Source organism: Leptonychotes weddellii, chromosome 11, assembly GCF_054177405.1.
Source record: "Leptonychotes weddellii isolate Sample4059 chromosome 11, ASM5417740v2, whole genome shotgun sequence".
Lineage (NCBI taxonomy): Eukaryota > Metazoa > Chordata > Mammalia > Carnivora > Phocidae > Leptonychotes > Leptonychotes weddellii.
The window spans coordinates 93,303,671-93,324,562 of NC_138379.1; the positions used below are offsets into that span (position 1 = coordinate 93,303,671).

General features: G+C 42.1%; 1 protein-coding gene across 2 annotated transcripts in view; it reads left to right on the forward strand.

Moving 5' to 3' along the window:
* The first annotated feature begins 7,553 nt into the window (after positions 1 to 7,553).
* The window catches only part of PDGFD (platelet derived growth factor D), a 211,417-nt gene continuing 198,078 nt past the window's right edge, over positions 7,554 to 20,892 (forward strand). For both annotated transcript variants that reach the window (XM_006729210.3, XM_006729211.3), the window contains exon 1: positions 7,554 to 7,692. In XM_006729210.3, the coding sequence (XP_006729273.1) occupies positions 7,569 to 7,692 (124 nt within the window). In that variant the 5' untranslated portion in view covers positions 7,554 to 7,568. The remainder of the gene's footprint in view (positions 7,693 to 20,892) is intronic.

Here is a 20,892-nt window from a genome sequence, read left to right on the forward strand (position 1 = left end):
ACTAGATAATCTTGGGGGAGATATAACCATAAAAGTACAATATCCTACAGTTGGGGAAAAAACTTTTAAGGCCTTTCAAAACTTCTCCTTAGTGAAGTAACTTCATTTTTAATGCTCCTGTTGTTAAAACAGTCCCCACGATAATGCTTTTAGTAATTTAAACAACAACAACTCCTGTCCTAAGATACAATTCATTCTATTTTTAAACAGGTCAAACTAGGTTTTTTGTGTTTTTTTTTTAAATATGGTATGAATTAGAATGTCCCTAGTTCTAAATGTTTTATAGAGCAGGGATGGTTTATTTATATAAACCATTTTCCATATAGTAGGTCTTCAAGCACATGCAGATCATCTGTGTGTCTCTCTGCACCCTTCACCCCTACCCAGTTCTCCCTCCACTTCCACTCTCGCGTTTTTATCTTCATAATCATTAGGACAGGTTCTCGGCAGATGCTCCACTGTTCCTGTGGCCTCATCAGTATGCATATTAGTTTCTCTACATTTACACATGGCGCCCAGGCAGATTTTAAAGCCAAGCCATTTATGTTAGAACTATAATTTGGACAGATTTTTTTTTTTAATTTGCCTTTGTTCCCTTGAAATGATCTACTTCTTTCCTATGGTCTCCCACATCCTTTCTTTGTCACGCTTCTTTTTATTGTTTCACGTTGTCCAGTCCATTCGCAAGATGGCATCTCATCGATTGGGCTACATAAGTCAGCAAGGGTTGCTGATTCCTTCAAACCTTCCTGAGAGGTCTGGAGTTTCACCCCAGCCAACTCAAAAGCGGAAATGGCCAACCCACAGCGTGAACTAGCAGTGCCTTTTCATAGCTTGGCAAGTAGCCTAGGCTCAAACACAAAAAATACAATCGTGAAAAACAGGTCATGATCTGGCAAAGATGCCACATTAGATTATATTTCAGGATTCTTCAATTAATCAGATTAAAAAAATATTTGCAAAAATATGTTGATAAGACTGGTGAATAGTGTCTACCTGTTGTCAAAACAGTCTCACCTTGGTAGAAGTTTAAAATTTTCAAATGAGGGACTCTTCCTGTCTTCACTTGGGAAACAAATTCCTTATGGCCTCAAAAGAAAAAAAAATCGACGAGAAAAATCAGGGTCAGCGTCTAATGATGTGATTTATTTCTACCATAAGTTAGCTTATTGAAAGTAAACTGTGGGGGCGTCTGGGTGGCTCAGTCAGTTAAGCGTCCGACTTGTGCTTTTGGCTCAGGTCATGATCTCAGGGTCGTGGGATGGAGCCCCATGTCGGGCTTTGCTCTCCGCCAGGAGTCTGCTTGAGATTCTCTGTCTGCCTCTGTCCCTTGCCCCACTCATGCTCTCTCTGTCTCAAAATAAAAAAATTTTATAAAAAGTAAATTTTATTATTCATTTTCTGCAACACTTTCAATACTTTTTTCTCTTCCACGGTGCACTGCTATTTCTTCAGTAGAGAAGATGTAAGAAGGGAAATCAGGAAAGATAACCGAGATTTTAGAACACAAAAGATGGCCTCAGTCTCAAACCCTCAAAAGCAACTCCTTGATGGAGGAGAATTACACATCCAAATGGTGAAATTAGTTGGCTAAGAATAAAGAATCTGGTCATTACTAAGGGTTAAATACTCAAGTTTTAAATACTGTCATTAATAAATTCAAAATGGGCTCAATGGAAAATAATAAATGTATAATATGAAATTCCACAGGACATAAATATAGAGAAATATTTTCTTGATTGGATTAAAATTCTCACTCAAGGAAAGGGAACTGAATACCAATTTGTTGCTCAGGAAATGAAGAGAACTCAAAGTATGACAGTTCACTGGATATAAGCGCATCTTGTGAAGATAAAAGTGCAGAATTCTAAAGGAGACTGGCAGACATCCCAGATCAATTAAGGAAGGAGTTCTGCAGTGTATGCAACATATTCATCTTTGAAACCTTAAATTTAGATAATGCAGCTCGAGAATGGATAAATAGAAATAAAACATGTAACTAAGCTGAAGAAAAATTAGATATAGGGATTCTTTTCCATGACAGACATATAACTCAGTGACTCATTCTATTAAGCTGAATCAATGGTTTATTCAATGGAGTAAAAGGAAACTAATGCTTGACAGGACAGACTAGCTGATTGACTGACTGGGTCTGTTAGTTGTCAAAAAGTCAAGGTGATAGTCTCACCACAACCAGTTCTTAAAGATCGAATCTGGAAGTTAGTGCTCAAAACATGCCAGCAGGTTGGCTGGAGAAACCGTACCTGACACTGCTGGGTGGGAATCTAGACAGCATGTGGTGACCGCATACATGTATTATGTACAGAGCATAAGCGTGTAGGATAAACTGAACACACCTGGACTTATGATTGTATTACTATGTATAAGAATTTTCTTCAGAAAATAGAAATCGGCTTGCATTTGAGTTGATCAAGTAGATCTAACAGTTGTATTTTTTGCTATACATTTAGTATGGGCCATTGCAATTATAATTTTAAAGAAAAGTCCTTGACGAGAAGGAACTCAGTACCATCGCCTCTTGAGGAAGGGCCATGCTCAGAGCATGGGCTCCCCCACCAAGAATTGAAAAGAGGAAAAGATTAATGCTATTTTGAAAGAAATTAAATAAATCAGTAAGTTTCAGTCCTCCTAAGAGCCCTAATTTCAGTCATTTCTACACTTTTTACAGAGAATGTGATACTTTTAAGAAAAGGTGCTTTAAAAAGTCTACATTATTCGGAGGGGTGGGCGAACCATGAGAGACGATGGACTCTGAAAAACAAACAGGGTTCTAGAGGGGAGGGGGGTGGGAGGATGGGTTGGCCTGGTGGTGGGTATTGAGGAGGGCATGTTCTGCATGGAGCACTGGGTGTTATGCACAAACAATGAATCATGGAACACTTCATCTAGAACTAATGATGTAATGTATGGGGATTAACATAAGAATAAAAAAAAAAAGTCTACATTATTTTACTGTTAATAATAATGGAGACAAAAGGAAAACTATGCTACATGTAGCAAACGAGTCAGTTAAAAATATGACAGAATTTAACAAAAGGAAAATGTTAAAAGACACTCATTGAATGGGTTGAAAAATGATGTGCTTCTTGTCAATGAGTAAACATAATTTAATGGCACATTTTGCACATACCTGATATAAAATATTCTGTAATCATGTTGATATTCTGGGTCTTTCGAATCATTTGGAACTATTTAGAAAACTTACCATGGTTTGTCATCTCATGAATATTTAATTTCAGTTTTTGGCACCAACCATTCAAACACTATCTTTTATTCAATTACAAAATCAACTGAGTTTAATCCAGTTTTTCTGAGCCAAATCATAGGTCAAAATCATTTTGCTAACTGTCTTAAAACACCAGAGTTTGTCTCTTCTCTGAATCTGTCACAATTTTAATCAACTGTAGTTAATCTCCTCAGTTATTCCCACCACTAAAACATATCCCCGCTCTCTATATTTTTATGCATTAGAATCACTGATTCTCTAAAGAAAATATAATTTTGAAAACAAAAGTAACTATTAATATTAGATGATAAGCCAACCTTTTTAATCAGTTTATTACAGGAGTCCTCCCATTATCTACAAGGGATAAGTTCCAAGACCCCAGTGGGTGCCTGAAACTACAGAGAGTACTGAACCCTATAAATACTGTTTCTTCTTATACGTACATACCTACGTTAAAGTTTAATTATAAATGAGGCACAGTAAGAGATTAACAACAATAATAATAAAATAGAAGTATTATAATAGGACACCATAATAAAAGTTATGGGAATGTGATCTCTCTCTGTCTCTATCAAAATATCTTACTGGACTCACCCTTTTTATGAGGATAGGAGATGATCAAGTGCCTAGATGATGAGCTGAGGGGACGCAAGGTGCATGAGGGATGCGGGGCACTGTGACGTAGAGCTAGGCTACGATTGACCTTTGAAAGATTCGTCAGAAGGACAATCACAGTCTCTGGACTTCGGTTGACCACTGGTAATTGAAACAGCTGATGGCGAAGCCACAGATAAGCAGAAGGGACTACCGTATATATTAGTGATTGAAATTCCAAATGTCAGCTCATTAAAATATGTAGAAAACTTTCCTGTATGTTGTATTCTTGTATATACTCACAATTTCTAAAAACTATTTAAATGCATTTGAACTTGATAAAGCTACATATGTAGACTATGGTTTTAGAGAGAGAGATGATGATGAGGTTTAACAAATTAAACAAAATAGATTTCCAAAAGAATTCTTGAAGGTCATCTACTATAACACTCTCCTTTTGCAGGAACAGATCTACGTCCCATGAACTTCAATACTGCCAAAGATCAGTAGTCTATTCGCAGAGCAGAAATTAGGATTTTATGTCAGAGTGTTCTGCTTTTTCTGAGATCGGTGAGTGGAGGATGACTAACCCAGGGATGTCCTCTTTGAAGAGAGTAGGCTTCATAACATGATGTCTATAGTCAAGAGAAAGGTCCTGCACTGAGTTATAAGTTAAAGGCTGGGAGAAGTTTAGTTAAAAAAAAAAAAAAAGATACTGGTATGAGCCACTTGCAGAAATGAGACACGCCCCATTTCGTTCCTTTTCCACTGTGACTTTTATGAATTCCTGAAAGAAGCATATTTGAAAATGTAGTGGAAAACACCATTCTTGTGTTCTATTTATGTAAGGAAAAGAATATATGATAAAAAATCGTGTCACATTCTAACCTACCCTTTTAGCAAATCATTACTGTGAGAATATATATGTTTGGGATAAATGTCACTTTGCATGGACCTATTATAAATTGCTCTCATATTTAAAAATGTTTTCTAAACAGAAGTATCTTTTATAGTTATATGAATGTCATTGAACAATGGCTAAATATAGAATAGTTGATTTATTCTGAACAGTAATAAGTATTTATAAATCTGACTTCTTTATGTTCCCTCACGTTCTTCTAACTGGCCTGTAAGCATTTAAAAACATGATGTCAAATTCAGTGTTTTGCTAAGTTAGTTTAAGATACAGGTAAAAAGAAAATTGAATCATCTTATCTTTAATCTTGTTACCAGACCTTCCTCAGTCTCTCAATATATCTTCCTCAAGTGCCTCTTCTGTGTGCAATGATACATTAGTTGGTGTAATCAACCTCATTTGTAAGAATTAATTAGGTAATATTGAAAACCAGATTCAGAAGAGTTGGTTACGTACAGCTCCCTACTCTTTTTTTTCAGAGATTTTATTTATTTGAGAGAGAACGAACATAAGCAGGGGGAGGGCAGAGGCAGAGGGAGAAGCAGACTCCCCGCTGAGCAGGGAGCCTGATGCAGGACTCGATCCCAGGATCCTGGGATCATGACCGGAGCTGAAGGCAGATGCTTAACCAACTGAGCCATGCAGGCACCCCAGTTTTTTGGTTTTATCATTGACCTTGGGTATTTACTGACATTAAAGATCAAAAAATGCAGATTCCATGTGACATCCTTTACTATTCTCAACTAAAATATTTGACATTATGAATTTACAATGCCTTTACACAGTACACAGTATTAGTATCTTGGGCAACACTACTTTGAATACTTTAAATTCAGTATTTTATATATTATGATAAATGATCCTCTTTAGCATTTGATACTTTTACAACATAAACCACTTGCACATTTTTTTTCCATTTTTCCTATATTCTCATTTCAGGGGCTAGGTCTGAAATTTAATGAGCATTTTCAATCACTTTTTAAAAATGGTATAATATACTTTAATTAGTCTGTCTTATCAGTCTCTGACTCTCATTAAAATATATGGGTGATTATGATGTGTCAGCGTATGATCATCAGCTGTAACAAATACACCACTGTGGTCAGCCCTGTTGATGATGGCAGAAGCTACCCCTGTGTTTGGGCAAAGTGCATATGGGACATTTTCGTAATTTTCACTGGGTTTTGCTGTGAACCTAAAAATTCTCTGTAAAAATAAAGTATTAATAGAAAAAAAGTAATCATGTTGGTCTTGAAATTGACTTCACAACCCACAAACCTGCAGTTTGTGAACTACTGTTTTAGACAAAATGCCAGGGGATGAACCACATGAATCTTTGCGTATATGGAAAGAACACAGGTATCCTAGTCCATGTTGGTCAGTGTAATTGTCAGATGTCTTTCTTCCCGAAATTTGTACCCTTCTCAGCTGCTCCCGGCTCTCTTTATCTGGGTATCACTGACTTCTCATACCCCAGACTTTCAGGGGCTGGAAGGCCTAAAAGAGACTACTAGTAAATGTCTCTTTTAGTTCTCATCAATGAGCAGCTGAGAAATTATGTAAATTTGGATTTTAATTCAGCTACAAAGCTGAATACCAAAATTATTTCATATAATTGTCTCCACAACCATACAGACTAAAAGTTGCTACCCTCCTTTCCTAAGTAAAGACACTGAGGCTCAAGAGGTCAAGTGATTCGCTCAAGGTGACAAAGCCAGTAAGCAGCAGAGCCGAGACCTACTGCTGTTCCAAATACAGTTCCTTACCCCGGGGAGATAGCTGCATGATGCAGAAGTTCCTAGAATCCACAGGCCGTTCCTCTGGACCTCTGGGCTCCCAGATACTGAGAGGAGGGAGGCCCAAAGGCCTGATGCTCCCTGCCTCTTGCTATGGACCTTGAAGAAAAAGAATGTAACGGTCTCTCAACTTCACCTTTCAGTGTGCCCCTAGCTCAACCGCACCCTGACCTCTAGCCCCTTCTATTGTGCAGGGGGTGGGCGTAGGCACAGGAGAGCACCCCTGACCATTTCTTGTACCCTTCACCACATGGGGCCATCACAACTAGAGCCCCTTGAGATAAGAAGGACCTCTGTTCCCCCTCCCACTGGTGGGAAAATAACCTTGACTCAGCTAAGGTCACGGCCCGTACCGGAGCTCAGAAGGGGCTCAGAATCACGCTCCCTTACCTTGCCCTGGCCCGCGTTCTCACCTAGTGATATCCTGAATAAGCAGAATCTGATTCCGGCCCAACTGCAGGCCCCATCCCCACCAGGGCGGGAGTTCTGCCCCGGGGGTGGACCAGCAGGCCGCCTGGGCAGAAGTGCTGGGAGTTGAGCCTCTCCCCGGGCTCCGCGCTCCCCCGCGGGCGGGCCGCGCCGACTGAGCGGCGGCCGCGTGGCCAGAGCCGGGTCCCCCTCCCACGCCCGCACCCGGGGCCCGCGGGGGGCGGGGCGCAGCGCGCGCCTCTGCGCTCGGGGCCGCGGGGCCGGCGGAGGACGCACGGGTCTGCGCGCCCGCCCGCCGGGACGCCGCGCCCCGCTGCGTGTGCTGCCGCCGCCGGCCGCCGGAGGGGGCGGACCAGCGTCAACCTGTTGTGGGGCCCGCCACCGTCGCTCGGCCTGCGGCTCCACAAGGAAGTGCGGCGCCCACACGCGCTCCGAAAGCGGGGCATGCAGGAAGTGCGCGCCGAGCGCGGCCACTAGCTCCGCGGCCCGGCCCTCGCGCGGGAGCGCAGGCGGCGACAGGCGGCGTCCGGCCCGGCGGCCCCCGGCTTTCTCCTGCGGCGACGCGGTCCCCGGCTCGCGGGTCCCAATGCGCCCGCTCGGCCTCGTCTACACTCTGGTCTGCGCAAACTTTTGCAGCTATCGGGACACTTCGGCGGCTCCGCAGAGCGCATCCATCAAAGCTTTGCGCAACGCCAACCTCAGGCGAGATGGTGAGAGATGCAGATTTTATTTTCTTTAGTTGTTGTTTTTAAGAAGTCACTTTTTTTTTTGTCATTGTTGTTAAAAAAACTTTTTCATATGAAGCCTGGTGAAGGCTTCGTTCGTGGCGGCGGGGCGGGGTGGCGGGGTGTCTCGTGCTTGTCTCCATTCCGGAATGGGACTGGGGGCTTGGGGACGCGTGCCGGCGGCGGGGGGATCACATGGGTCGGGTGGCATTTCCGTGCGCCCCAGAGAAGTCCTTTCTGTGCTGTAGCCGCTGATCCCAGGGTCCCGGAGCTGCAGAGTTGCAGCCGCCCCTCGGCCAGGCTCTTAACCTTTTGGGCTGGAAACTCGGATGGATGGGGCATTTATGATAGGCGGAGGGACTCCAGAGTGGCTTTCTCTGGGTGATTTATTTTATTTTTATTGTATCAGGAGGAGGACAGGGAATGATGTCCTTCAGTCCTGCAGTCGTATCTGGAACAGAGAACTTACGTATTACTCATTTTGGGGAGATGGCCGTGTGCAGCGTTTGCCCTTTATGTCCCCAAAGTGAATTTCCCCCGTGGGTGCGGAAGCTCCGAGTCTGGGAGACCGGGACAGCTGGGGTTTCATCAGTACCGCACGGGGCTTGTGCTCTCAGTTTCGCCGCACAGAAGGCTTTCAACTGTTGCAAGAAGCAAGGCTGCTTAGCTAACCTAAGCAGCGTCCCAAGCAGGCTTGTTTGTTTTCCTTTGCTCTGGAGGACACCTGGGTCAATGGGTCCCAGACACTTTAATTGAGCTTATTTAGTTTCTGGGCTACCACCAAGATCTGAACTTGATTTATTCTTTTATTCTCAACTACAACTGATGTTGCCAGTAAGTTGAAGCTCTTTCTACCATCTACCTGAACTGACCCATAGTCTTTTGTTTTTTTCCTTCGTCAGTACTACCTTTCTTTCTGTCTGCCTGCTGAAAGTTCTAACACATCCCCCAAAGAGCTCACCAAGCTGTTCTTAATGGCTTCACTGTTTGAGTTGACAGTACATGTTCTCCAGTAAATTCACAGTAGCCATCTTATTCCCTTATCAGTTTCTCTCTTGATATGCCCTTAATTTGGACTTTACAGCAAGGCTTTTGAACTTTGAAACAACAACAAAAACCTAGTATATTTTCTGATGATAAGTACGCTATGGATTTCAGTGTGCTCGAGTCCTACGAGGTGGTGTAGTCATGTGGAGAGGGCACAGGGAAGCCTCAGGGTCACCTCCTGGCCAAAAGATGCCCCTATGTTTCCAGAATTACTTTATCACAGTGTTTTTATGTAAAATATTCCACTAGTGGCTTGCCCTCCATCTTAGTTAAAGTACAGAGTTTTCTTACTAAAACTTAAAAAAAAGGTTTAGGCTCAAGACCAAACTTTTATAGTTTTGCTTCTCTCATTAATGTTTCTTCCAGGGATGATCTTCTCCTAGTTGAGTTTTTAGATTTGTTAACGTTTGCACTTTATATGCCCTCTCAGCTGTGTAGAATAAAATGCCATGTATAATTTGCATGACTTCATAGCCATAATTTTGTAATCCTTAGCCTCCCAAGTATCAGTTACAAGATGTCAAGGACAGAAAGTGAAAAGTATGTAACCATTGCCTGGTAACCCAAGATTCCAACTAAAACCAAGGCATGCAGCTCATATTTTTTTAAAAGAATACTCTCCTTTTAGTTTTCATTGTTAAAGCTCTGTACATCTGTCTAGTCTATATGATAAAGGCTTTATTTTATCAGAATTTTGAAAACTAACCTGGATCAATTTATTCATATTTTAGTTAAAGCTGTTTTGCAATTACTAACAGCACACACATTTTGATTAATTTGGATTGCTCAACACTTTCCTCAATGTCAGTCTCATTTTGCAAACAAAAATAGGTGGGGGGAAAGGTTAGATTAAAAAAATTGTTATATACTGAGTAAAAAAACTAATATAATGGGTTGTTAGTTTGGGCAATTTTCAAAAGGCATCTTACTCTTTTTTTTTTTTTTAAGATTTTATTTATTTATTTGACAGAGAGAGACACAGCGAGAGAGGGAACACAAGCAGGGGGAGTGGAAGAGGGAGAAGCAGGCTTCCCGCGGAGCAGGGAGCCCGATGCGGGGCTCAATCCCAGGACCCTGGGATCATGACCTGAGCCGAAGGCAGATGCTTAACCCACTGAGCCACCCAGGAGCCCCTCAAAAGGCATCTTACTCTTAAGTGTTACAGAGCATGCATTCTCAAAGAGAGACAAAATTGCCCCAAAGTAGCAAAATCAGATCTTAGAGGGTGAAAAAATCTTAAATACTACAATGGTTTGTGGTCCTCCAAAGGGCCAGTATATATAAAGAGGTAGACAGTGTATCTGTAGTGTTAACATTTCATAGGGTGGAGACATGATTAGGAAAAAAAAGTCTAAACAGGCTCTTGAAAGGAGGAATGATGATGATGAAAAAAAAAAAATTAAGAAACACTGCCATAGGGTTTTGCTGAGGGGGTAAGAATAAAGGTTCTTTGAAAAAGTCTAGACATCATCTGGAAAATCTTAATCACAACAGTTGGGCTGTTGAGAGAAAGTAATAATGTATTAAATTAAAACCCTTGTTCTGATTCCAGACATTTTTAACTGGTTTCCCCAAAGTTCCTTTATTAATGAAAACAATAATCTTGTTCTTTTGATTGTCATGTTAAGACAGGGTGTAATCCTGGAGAGGACATGGGCATGGAATGTAATAAGGAGAAATACAGAAGATAGAAGTTTCCAAACATTAATTTAGGGTCCTCAGAAGATCGGGCCCTCCTACTACAAGTGGTAGGAAGTCACAATAAAAAATTAGCCATGACCCTTGAATAGGGGTTTTAGAAATCGGTATCTAATGATGGAACTATCTTCATTCACAGTTGAGTGCATCAGTTTGTTCCCACTGACCCTGTTAGCTGCCACTTAATGCTTGAGTCAAGAACAAACAGGGCAGGCATCCTGTCATGGGCATGCGATGTGATGGATCCTGTCCAGCCTGACACACAGAAGCCTTGTTTTTATTCTACCTGTCCCTCATAGCTCCAGATAGCTGGAATAGCTAGAAATGGTATAGAAGTGTTAGAATCGATCAATGATAATCTCCTTCTACCCAGTGTAGGGGGCCGGTCTGCTGCTGTCTCCTGGCCTTCCAGAACTCTCCATCACAATATGTTTTTATTGTAAAGGGGTTATCTGCAGACCCCTTCCCAGCACCTGCAGAAGGGCTCAGGGTGACCCAGTGGTGGTTGAATTTGGTCCCTGTCTCCAGGAGGAAACTAGATTCTGCAGCTAAGAAGGATAAAAGTATCGTTTGCAAAACTTAGTTGATTATTTATACTTCCTTATATCGTATTTATTATTTTTAACTGATTTACTCTTGATACCCATTCCTGCTCTGCCTCCAGCACGAGGAAAGTCTTAATTTAGCAGCAGAATTCCCATATTCTTGTCTTAGTGCCTGCATGGTTGGTGCTTTTGTAATAACTGGTCACAACTGGTGTTGCTCAGAGTGTAGATCAAGAAGTGTAAGGTAGCAATTAACTGACAGTATTACTTACTTATTTTAAGATCGAGCTAGACAGAACTTCCTGCTGGGGTGCGGGCATTGGGGATACAGATGCACTCTTCCTTTTCTTGACCTTTTGTTGTTTTCTGTGTCACTTTCAGGTGCTGGTGGGAAATGATTCTGAATTTAATGTTGTTTGTTTGCTTAATATGCCGATACTTGAATGGTCTGTTACATTATCATTATCTAGTCATAGGCCTGCAGGTTTACTAATTGTGGTCTTAGATCTTTAAGGAGTCAACCTTGTTTCTTAGATAATGTGGGTTTCTGTCGTCAGTGATGACAAAGATTAGATCTGTTAGAAAAGGCGACAAAACAGAGGACAATGTAAACAAATTATTAGGGTTTATTTGTTTTTTTGAAGTAACACGGACATACGGTATCCTCTGTATGCACCCCTATATATAGGATATGTGTTCTGTATATTGCAGCATTATTTACAATAAACAAGTTATTTTTAAAGTGTTGGAAAGCTGAGAATCAGGTTAGTGTCAGGTCTTATGTTCTTCTGGGTTTATATTTTCTGTTCGACTCTAAGGGCATTAAAGTTTCATCATCTCATAGAGCATCGTGGTGATTATGTATTTTAAATGTTAACATGGCTATGACTTGCTGCCATGGGTTATAGTATTTAATATAGATTCTTCTAAAGAGACGAGTTTAAAAGGGTGGACGTACACTCTATAGGAGGAAATGCCACTAGGTTGTGAGTTATGGTAATGGTGTTGATTTTTGTTTATGGGATTTCCCTTCAAGCAACGAGAGCAAAACTTTATTGTTTCAGAACAGTATGGTCAACCAGTGGAGCAGTACCCAGAGTCATTGATCTTTACTGACCAGTGATAAGCATGCTGTCACACAGGTCTCTTGAGTATGCGTGGTCTCAACCCCGTCATTCTGAGTCTGGAAGGATGTGTGTATTTATGTGTCTGTCCTTGAGAGTTGAGTCATAATGCACATCATCTCCCTTCTGGAACTACTCTTCAACTTTCCCAGCTGAATTGATCTGATTAGCTTAAAAAGGTACTTCCTAAGCATTAATAAAATTCTTCTTTATATTAAAATGTGAACATCTTTTAAGTGAGCCAGGTGTGGCTGCCCCTAGCTCATCTATGCCCTGTCCTTTAGGTAATGATTTGTCTCTCACAAAGGAGTCAGAGGGCTTAAGGTGGAAGTGGATCACGTTTGAGCTCTCTGTCCTTTTTTAAGGTTGTCTCCTTTTAGTTCGTTCCTTCCTTGGTCTGGACTGTCCTCTAAACATGGAAGTTTGAAAATGAATGTACAAATAGTTCTTTGTCCTGAGCTCTGCTGCTGACCCCCGCTGTTACTTATTCATCTCTGTGGCAATTATTTATTGTATCTCTAATCTTTGCCAGTTGCTGTGCTGGATGCAGAGTTATCTAGCACATTATGAATAAAACATGCATGGTTCCTGCCTTCTTCCAGCCTATAGTCTCCTGGACAATAGAGACAAAAGCATACTTCGTGCCAGTGTGGTACTGTTTGTTGTCTTTCAGGTGCATTCGGGAGAGTCCCAGGATTCCCCGCCCCTTCTTCAACAGAACTATTTCACACACGTCTCTACATTTTTGCTTCACATATTTGAATCCATCAGAAGAGTTTTATTTGAAAAGGATTTATTTTGCAATTAGAAAAGTGTGAAGGCCCAATGTAGTGTGATATTTGCTTTTATGGAGGAAATGCACAGGGGTATGGGAATTCGCAAGGAGCACCTAATGGAGATTTGAGGGATTGGGGAAGGCTTCCTGGAGGAAGTGGTGTCTAAACTGGGGAATGAAGGGTGAGTAGGAGTTAGAAATTGGGGGCGGTGAGGAAGGAGGGTGGAGATTGCCAGTGGGAGACAGCCCTTGCCAAGATTTGGAGGTGAGAACGTAGCCATCAGGTGTCCACTAAGTAAAGGCCTGGGAAGTGATGTTAGGGAGTTCGGCCATTATTTGTAGGGTGGTGAGAAGCCACCCAAAGAGTGAGTTTGGAGAAAGATAGGGCCTGTGCTGTGTTTGAATACTGACTGCCAACGTTCCTGAGAAAGTCAGCCAGGCCAGTGATGTGATCGGGAGCAGTCTCCCTATACCTCCGCTGCCCCTGGGACATGAACACGGGACCACTTAATTTTCAGCATGATTGTGGTGGACGTGACTGGTTTTCCTAGCGTGAAATTTCCAGATGTGAGTTGCCGGTGTCCTGGGACGTCACTGAAGTCCCCTCACCCTGGGTGTCCCCGCTGTGGCTCAGCATGCCAGATGCGAGATTCTGCTCCCTGTACCTGAGGTCTCGTTCAGATCATGTAGAGAGGGAAAGCAACCTGTCTGGGGTGTTTACCACGTTTTAAGGTATTTCAAACTTCCATATTTCAGAATTAATGCAATTTAAAAGGGAACATTTTTACATTGACTCTTATGTGAAGGACGGTTTGGGCAAAAAGGTACAGGGGGATAATACATAATAGCCAAAAAGAAAGAATCCAAGACAAATACTGCGTCCAAAAAAAAATGTTCCCCCTCCCCACACTGTATTTCAGGACCAAATGTAAGTCATGAATAAAGGAATAAGCCCATGAGACACTAACGTGCACAAGGGCACATACTGGAAGAAATATTTTCTTCCAAGGACTTTTTTCCAGAATAAGAATGAAGTATGCCTTGTTTTTACATGCATTGGTGATGTGTATAATAATATATCTTTGCTCTGCTCTGTCCCGTGGTATGCTGACATCAATATATTAGTTTTAATATTCATAGATTAATACTGTGCTTTTTTGTGCTTTGTGCTGTGTGCAGGTTAGTGGTTTTTGTGTAATTGGGAGACAGGTGTCTCCAGAAACAGCCTGCTACAGACATAGGAGTTGTCTTTCGTATGAGGAGGGGTGTTTTCTGATTTTAGGTTTTTCCCTTGAGCACTTTTTTGGTAGAGTGTTGATGAGGACAGAGCGTTAGACAGCGCTTTGCCTGCAAAAGTGAGCCAGACATGATTTGGAATCTTGTATCATAGGATTCTTGATTTCTGGAATTTGGAGGCCAGCAGGCCTTCCTGGGACTGCTGGGCATGCTGGATAATATGCCGTGTTAGTTTTGAACAAGTCATTTCAGACCCAACAGGTTCTGCCTTTCACTGAGACATGCAATAAGCAATGTAGCAACGGCCCACTTTTATTTTTTAAAGATTCGATTTATTTATTTATTTATTTATTTATTTATTTATTTATTTATTTATTTATTTTAGAGAGGGAGTGCATAAGTGGGGGAGGGGGGAGAGAGAGAAAGAATCTTAAGCAGACTCCCTGCGGAGCCTGGAGCCCGACGTGGGGCTCAATCTTATGACCCAGAGATCATGACTCCTACGGAAATCAAGAGTTGGATGCTTAACCAAATGAGCCACCCCAGCGGCTCAGTAACAGCCCACTTTTACAGACTTTAGCTCTTCAGCAACCTCTACTATGTAAAATGCAACCAAATGAACCAGTTAAGTATGCAGCAAATCCCCTTAAAAGCCAATATCAGTGTTGCAGTTTATAAGTTCATGTGGTAGACACTGAAAGACCCTTCGCCTGTACTTTCCATCTAATTCCATCCCACTTGTTTTGGTGGTTTTTACATCCATAGCAGAATAGGAGCGTGATATTGGAATAGAGAACAAGACTGGTTCGAGTTACGCACGCTGTTGGTATGGATAACTGACAGCTAGTAGTTTTTCTGCCTCTTGGTATTTCCACGCCTTGGAAAGCATTCATAAGATCTAAGCAAGCATAGCTAGCTTAGGCTTCTTATTGAATAAGGCCAGAAAAGTTCCTGCCTGCAATGTCTGTGTCCCCTCAGAATTCATACATTGAAATCTTTTTTTTTTTTTTAAAGATTTTATTTATTTGAGACAGAGAGAATGAGAGAGACAGAGAGCACATGAGAGGGGGGAGGGTCAGAGGGAGAAGCAGGCTCCCCGCCGAGCAGGGAGCCCGATGCGGGACTCGATCCCGGGACTCCAGGATCATGACCTGAGCCGAAGGCAGTCGCCCAACCAACTGAGCCACCCAGGCGCCCTAGGACTCTAACTTTTTTTTTTTTTTAAAGATTTTATTTATTTATTTGAAAGAGAGAGAATGAGAGAGAGAGAGAGCACATGAGAGGGGGGAGGGTCAGAGGGAGAAGCAGACTCCCCGCCGAGCAGGGAGCCCGATGCGGGACTCAATCCCGGGACTCCAGGATCATGACCTGAGCCGAAGGCAGACGCTCAACCAACTGAGCCACCCAGGCGCCCGTAAAAATAATTTTTTAATGACCTAAGTTTTAAAAGTCATTAACATCCTGGATGTAATTCAGTAAGAAAATTGTATCTAATATGCTTGTAAAGAAAAACAATCTTGGTAAACATTAGAGAAATACCCAAAGTTTTCATTTATAAAAATTTCTTTAAAAAAAATTTTTTTTTTAAAGATTTTATTTATTTATTTGAGAGAGAGAATGAGAGAGAGCACATGAGAGGGGGGAGGGTCAGAGGGAGAAGCAGACCCCCTGCCGAGCAAGGGGCCCGAGGCGGGACTCGATCCCGGGACTCCAGGATCATGACCTGAGCCGAAGGCAGTCGCCCAACCAACTGAGCCACCCAGGCGCCCTATACATTGAAATCTTAACTCCCAGTGTGATGATATCAGGAGGTGGAGCCTTTGGGAGGTTATTAATGGCATTAGTGCCCTTATCCAAGGGACACCAGGGACATCCCTCACCCTTTCTGCGATGTGAGGATACAGCAAAAAATACTGGATCTGCCCAGGCCTTGATCTTGGACTTCTGGCCTCTAGAACTGTGAGGAATAAACTTCTATTGTTTAAAACCCACTCAGTCTCTGGTATTTCATTGCAGCATTCTGAATGGGCTAAGACATGCCTCGCTCCAGATGTCACTAGGGAATTACTATATTACAGCCCAGTGACGTTGCTGATTTTTAAAATCATGTCCTTGATTAAGGCGCCTTGGGGGCTCAGTCGGTTGAGTGTCCAGCTCTCGATTTCTGCTCAGGACATGGTCTCAAGGTTGTGAGATCAAGACCAGCATCTGGCTCTGCGCTCAGCAGGGAGTCTGTTTGGGATTCTCTCTCTCTCCCTCTGCCCGTCCCTATCCCCCTTGCAAGCATGCTCCCTCTTTTTCTCTCTAAAGAAATTAAATAAATGAAATAAAATTATGTCCTTGAGTCATAAAGGAAAGTTTAGATAATGTGTTTGGTGGGTTTACCAGTATCCTGAACTGAGAGTGGTATTAGCTTAAGTATATATGGATCTCAACCAGAAAATTGGCATTTCTGTGACAACATTGTGGAAAAGAATGATTGTAGCCTGCATGATAATAAACATATTATCATTCTTTTGGTGGTAGATTTGTGTTTGTCAAGAGGGAGATGAAGAGGAACTTTATTGGCACTTTGGATTAGACCATATTGGGGTCAGAATTCTTAATAACTTGAGTGAAGACATAGAAAACACATCTGCTAAACTTGGGTATTTTAGCTGTAAAGAATAGTTAGAGAGTTGGAGTAGATGCAGAGAGGCAGGCTTTTGCTCTAAAGGGCCAGATACTAAATATTTTAGGCTTTCAGGCTATAAGGTCTCTGTTGCAATGACTTGACTTGACCATTGTAGTGTGAAAGCAGCCATGAAATTACATAGAAGAACAAGTGTGGCTGTGTTAATTCCAATAAAGTGTTACTTGCAGAAACAGGCAGTGGGTCTACAGGCTGTAGTTTGCTGACTACTGAATTAGAAAATCCACATGCTCTTAGGTGGAAATGATGGGCTGATTCTATGAAATTCAACAGGAATAAGTGAAAAATATCATTCTTTGGCTAGAAAACAAGAGCAACTACATAATTACAGAATGGAGTAACTTGGATTAACAACAGCTCATACCACGATGGATGGATGGATGGATGGATGGATGGATGGATGGATGGATGGATGGATGGATGGATGATTGGCTAGATAGATAGATAGCTGACTGGATGGATAGATAGATGGATAGATAGGTGGATGGATAGATGGATGGATGGATGGATGGATGATTGGATAGATAGCTAGCTAGCTAGATAGATAGCTAGCTAGCTAGCTAGCTAGCTAGCTGATTGGATGGATAGGTAGATGGATAGATAGGTGGATGGATAGATAGGTAGATGGATGGATGGATGGATGGATAGGTAGATGGATAGATAGGTGGATGGATAGATAGGTGGATGGATGGATGGATAGATGGATAGGTGGATGGATGGATGGATGGATGGATGGATGGATGGATGGATGTATATGTCTATATCTGTGCCTGTATTGTCTAACTGGTTTAAATGAACACAGCTAATGCTTCAACAAATGGTGTAGTTGCTAAACAACGATCACTACTTAAACTTGGTATCAGCATTAATACTGTGTCAGGATCAGGGAGGCCGAAGTGCTCTTTTAAGTCAGACTCTGTTCCAATCCATTGTGCATGAGGGTTTGTGGTTAGGGTCTCTTTCCTGTGGACAAAGCTGCTGACTCCTTCAGTCCCATGACCTAAACCCACAGCTTACTACTCTTCTGTCTTTAAATTTGCCCTTCTTACTGGCTCCATCTCCTCAGCCAACATGTGTGGTCAAGTTTCCTTGCACCCTCCCACAATGTACACAAGCTGTTTTACTATTTTTCTACTTTATCACCACATAAGCATCTTCAGTTTCACCATGACTCACTGTCTCCTCCTTCTCTCCTCTGCCTTACCTACTGTGACATGCAGTCACTCCCGTGGCTCTACTGAACTGCTCTGGGTTGACGTCACTGTGGTGATGTCCCTGTGACATCACTCTGATGGGCTGGTCTCATCTTGAAACATTGTCTTCCCTCGGCTTGACACTGTCTCTCCTTTGCCTTAACTGCTCCTAAGTGCCAGGTCTGGAATGGTGATAGAAATAAAGCCGGAAATAACACAGTACTTGTTTTAGGTTCTTTAGAGGAGCAAGATTAGAGAAGGCCTTAAAAAGTGTATCTTATGTGTTATTGTCCCTGTAACCATTATGAATAATGAAAGGAGGAGCAAAGATCTTAGAATGTAGTAGGGATTTTGTTAGTACAGAAAGAGCACTCAAAGATAAAAAATGTATTCCAACCCAGTAAGTGCTACAATTGCAATATTTTGTGGGGAGATATGTATAGAAACATTATATAGTTTTATCTATATCTATGTCTATATATATGAACTTAAAATGTTTTAAATAGAAGGGTATGTATGGCTATTGAAATATGACATTGAACACAGATTTTGACATTGAACACAGACATTGACATAGATTTTGTTCTCTTATGTCATTGAGCACACTCTTATTTTTTGTCTCCTCAGCTGGGTCTTCATCTCACTATCTGCCCTGTAAATACTGGTATGTTTTTTAAGGCTCTGACCTCAGCCTTATCGTCTCACTTTTCTCACTGATAATCTCTGGTAGATCTTAGTTTTATCCAAAGTGTCAATTGCTGCTTATGTGTCAAAGACCTGTAAATATACGTTTACTGCCTCCGCCTCTTCACTGAGCTCTGAACTTGAGGTCTGCATTGGCCGATCCCATGAGGGCTTAGAGTAAACTCTCCAATTTAGAGGCCTGAGAGTGAAATAATTACTTTTTTAAAATATTAGCTTATTCATCCAGTGGTGAATGCCTTAGCAGTATTAATCCTTGTGGTTAATTCTTTCAGATGCAGCACAGTTATGTTTGCCTGGACCGTGGGTGGGTGTACGGGGCGGGGGGGGGACTACATCACTCTGCACCTTTCTGGACCCCAACACTCCCCAAGGAGAATTGGCTACTCCTTTATTTATCCCACATGTCCATCATAAAGCCTATAAGGGTACTTACTTATGTACATATCTGACATTTTTGGATGTGAGCGTGCTTGCTGTATTTAGTGCAGCCAAGCATCCTCATCGTCCATTTCACTGTCTGGCACACAGGAGAATAAAGTTTCAGGAATCAGTAAATCAAAGGCATCCAGGGTCTCCTTTTTGTGCCGGATCTTTGAACTGCGCGAGCCCTCCCACCAGCAGACTGTAAAGGAATGGGAGAAGGGGTGTTTAAACCCTGACTCGAGGGTGACAGGTTTCTGTTCATTGTCTGGGGGCTATTTATATCCAGAACAGGCTAGGCAATAGGAGAGGAGGAATAGGTAAGGGAAGGTCACGGAGACGGACTCTTCAGGCTTTGGGAGCCTGTGTGGGACCCACGCGGATGGAACTTAGAGGCAGGGAGGCAGGAGAGAGACATTATTTTTTTTTTAAAGATTTTATTTATTTGTTAGAGAGAGAGAGAGAGAGCACGAGCAGGGGGAGCGGCAGGCAGAGGGAGAAGCAGGCTTCCCGTGGATCAGGGAGCGCGATGCGGGGCTCGATCCCAGGACCCCGGGATCATGACCCGAGCCGAAGGCAGACGCTTCACCGTCTGAGCCACCCAGGCGCCCCAGGAGAGAAACATTATTTATATGAAATACATGCACAGTGAACATGAAGAATCAACAGTGTATTATTGTGCTTTTAAAGTAAGAGATTTCATGGTTGTGGGCGTGTGAGAATAAAACCTGGTAATTCTGGAGCACTTGCAACATGGCAGAGCGCTCTCTAGCCTCATCAACAGTGGCTGGTGTGAAGGGTTGTTTCCAGCAGACTTTGTGGATAATGCCTAGATGACACATACTTTTAGACTGCTGCCTTAGGCATAAGCATGGCATTTGGGGGTTCACTTTGGACTAATATCAATGAAGTGTGTGAAGAGTTTACCCCCCCAAAAAAACCCTCCACACATATACTGACTACAATGAATCCTTTCAGATATAACTTTCCTTTCCAGTATTAATATTTGAGTGTTTTTACATGAAATTCCTGCTACTTAATAAAAGTTCAAAAGAAAGACATTAAGGATCAGGAAACAAGTCTTCAGGTTCAATCTGGATGATTAACAGACATTAAGAAAGATTAATGCATCTCTGTTCTGTGCATACAGAGAGTGCGTGTTTAACCCATATGTTATTTTACTAAGGATTAAACAAGAAAGTTGCCATTGAATGGAATAAAAAATATATGTATTTCCTATAAAAGCACAAAGTTCATTGATGAAATAAATATGGCATTAAAGGATTTTTATAGAGTTGTTAATTAAAAAAAAAAGAATGAAGTGAGAGCTATTTGGAATTTAGTTTAAATACAGCATCTGGGGGGATTATTTAAATACCCTAAGAAGAACTCCTGTGGCTTTGTATTGTTTTGATTCAATTCTGTAGATGAATGCTTTTCACCAAACCCAATTCCAGTAAACATGATCACTGCTCATTGGCTCAGCAGATGCTTATTGAGTGCTGCCTGCATGCCAAGTTCTGGATGATGCACTGAGGTAGAAACAGGTAAGCCTTAGGCACAGCCTCTACTCTTTTTTTTTTTAAGATTTTATTTATTTATTTGATAGAGAGAGACCCAGCGAGAGAGGGAACACAAGCAGGGGGAGTGGGAGAGGGAGAAGCAGGGGGAGTGGGAGAGGGAGAAGCCGGGGGAGTGGGAGAGGGAGAAGCAGGGGGAGTGGGAGAGGGAGAAGCAGGGGGAGAGGGAG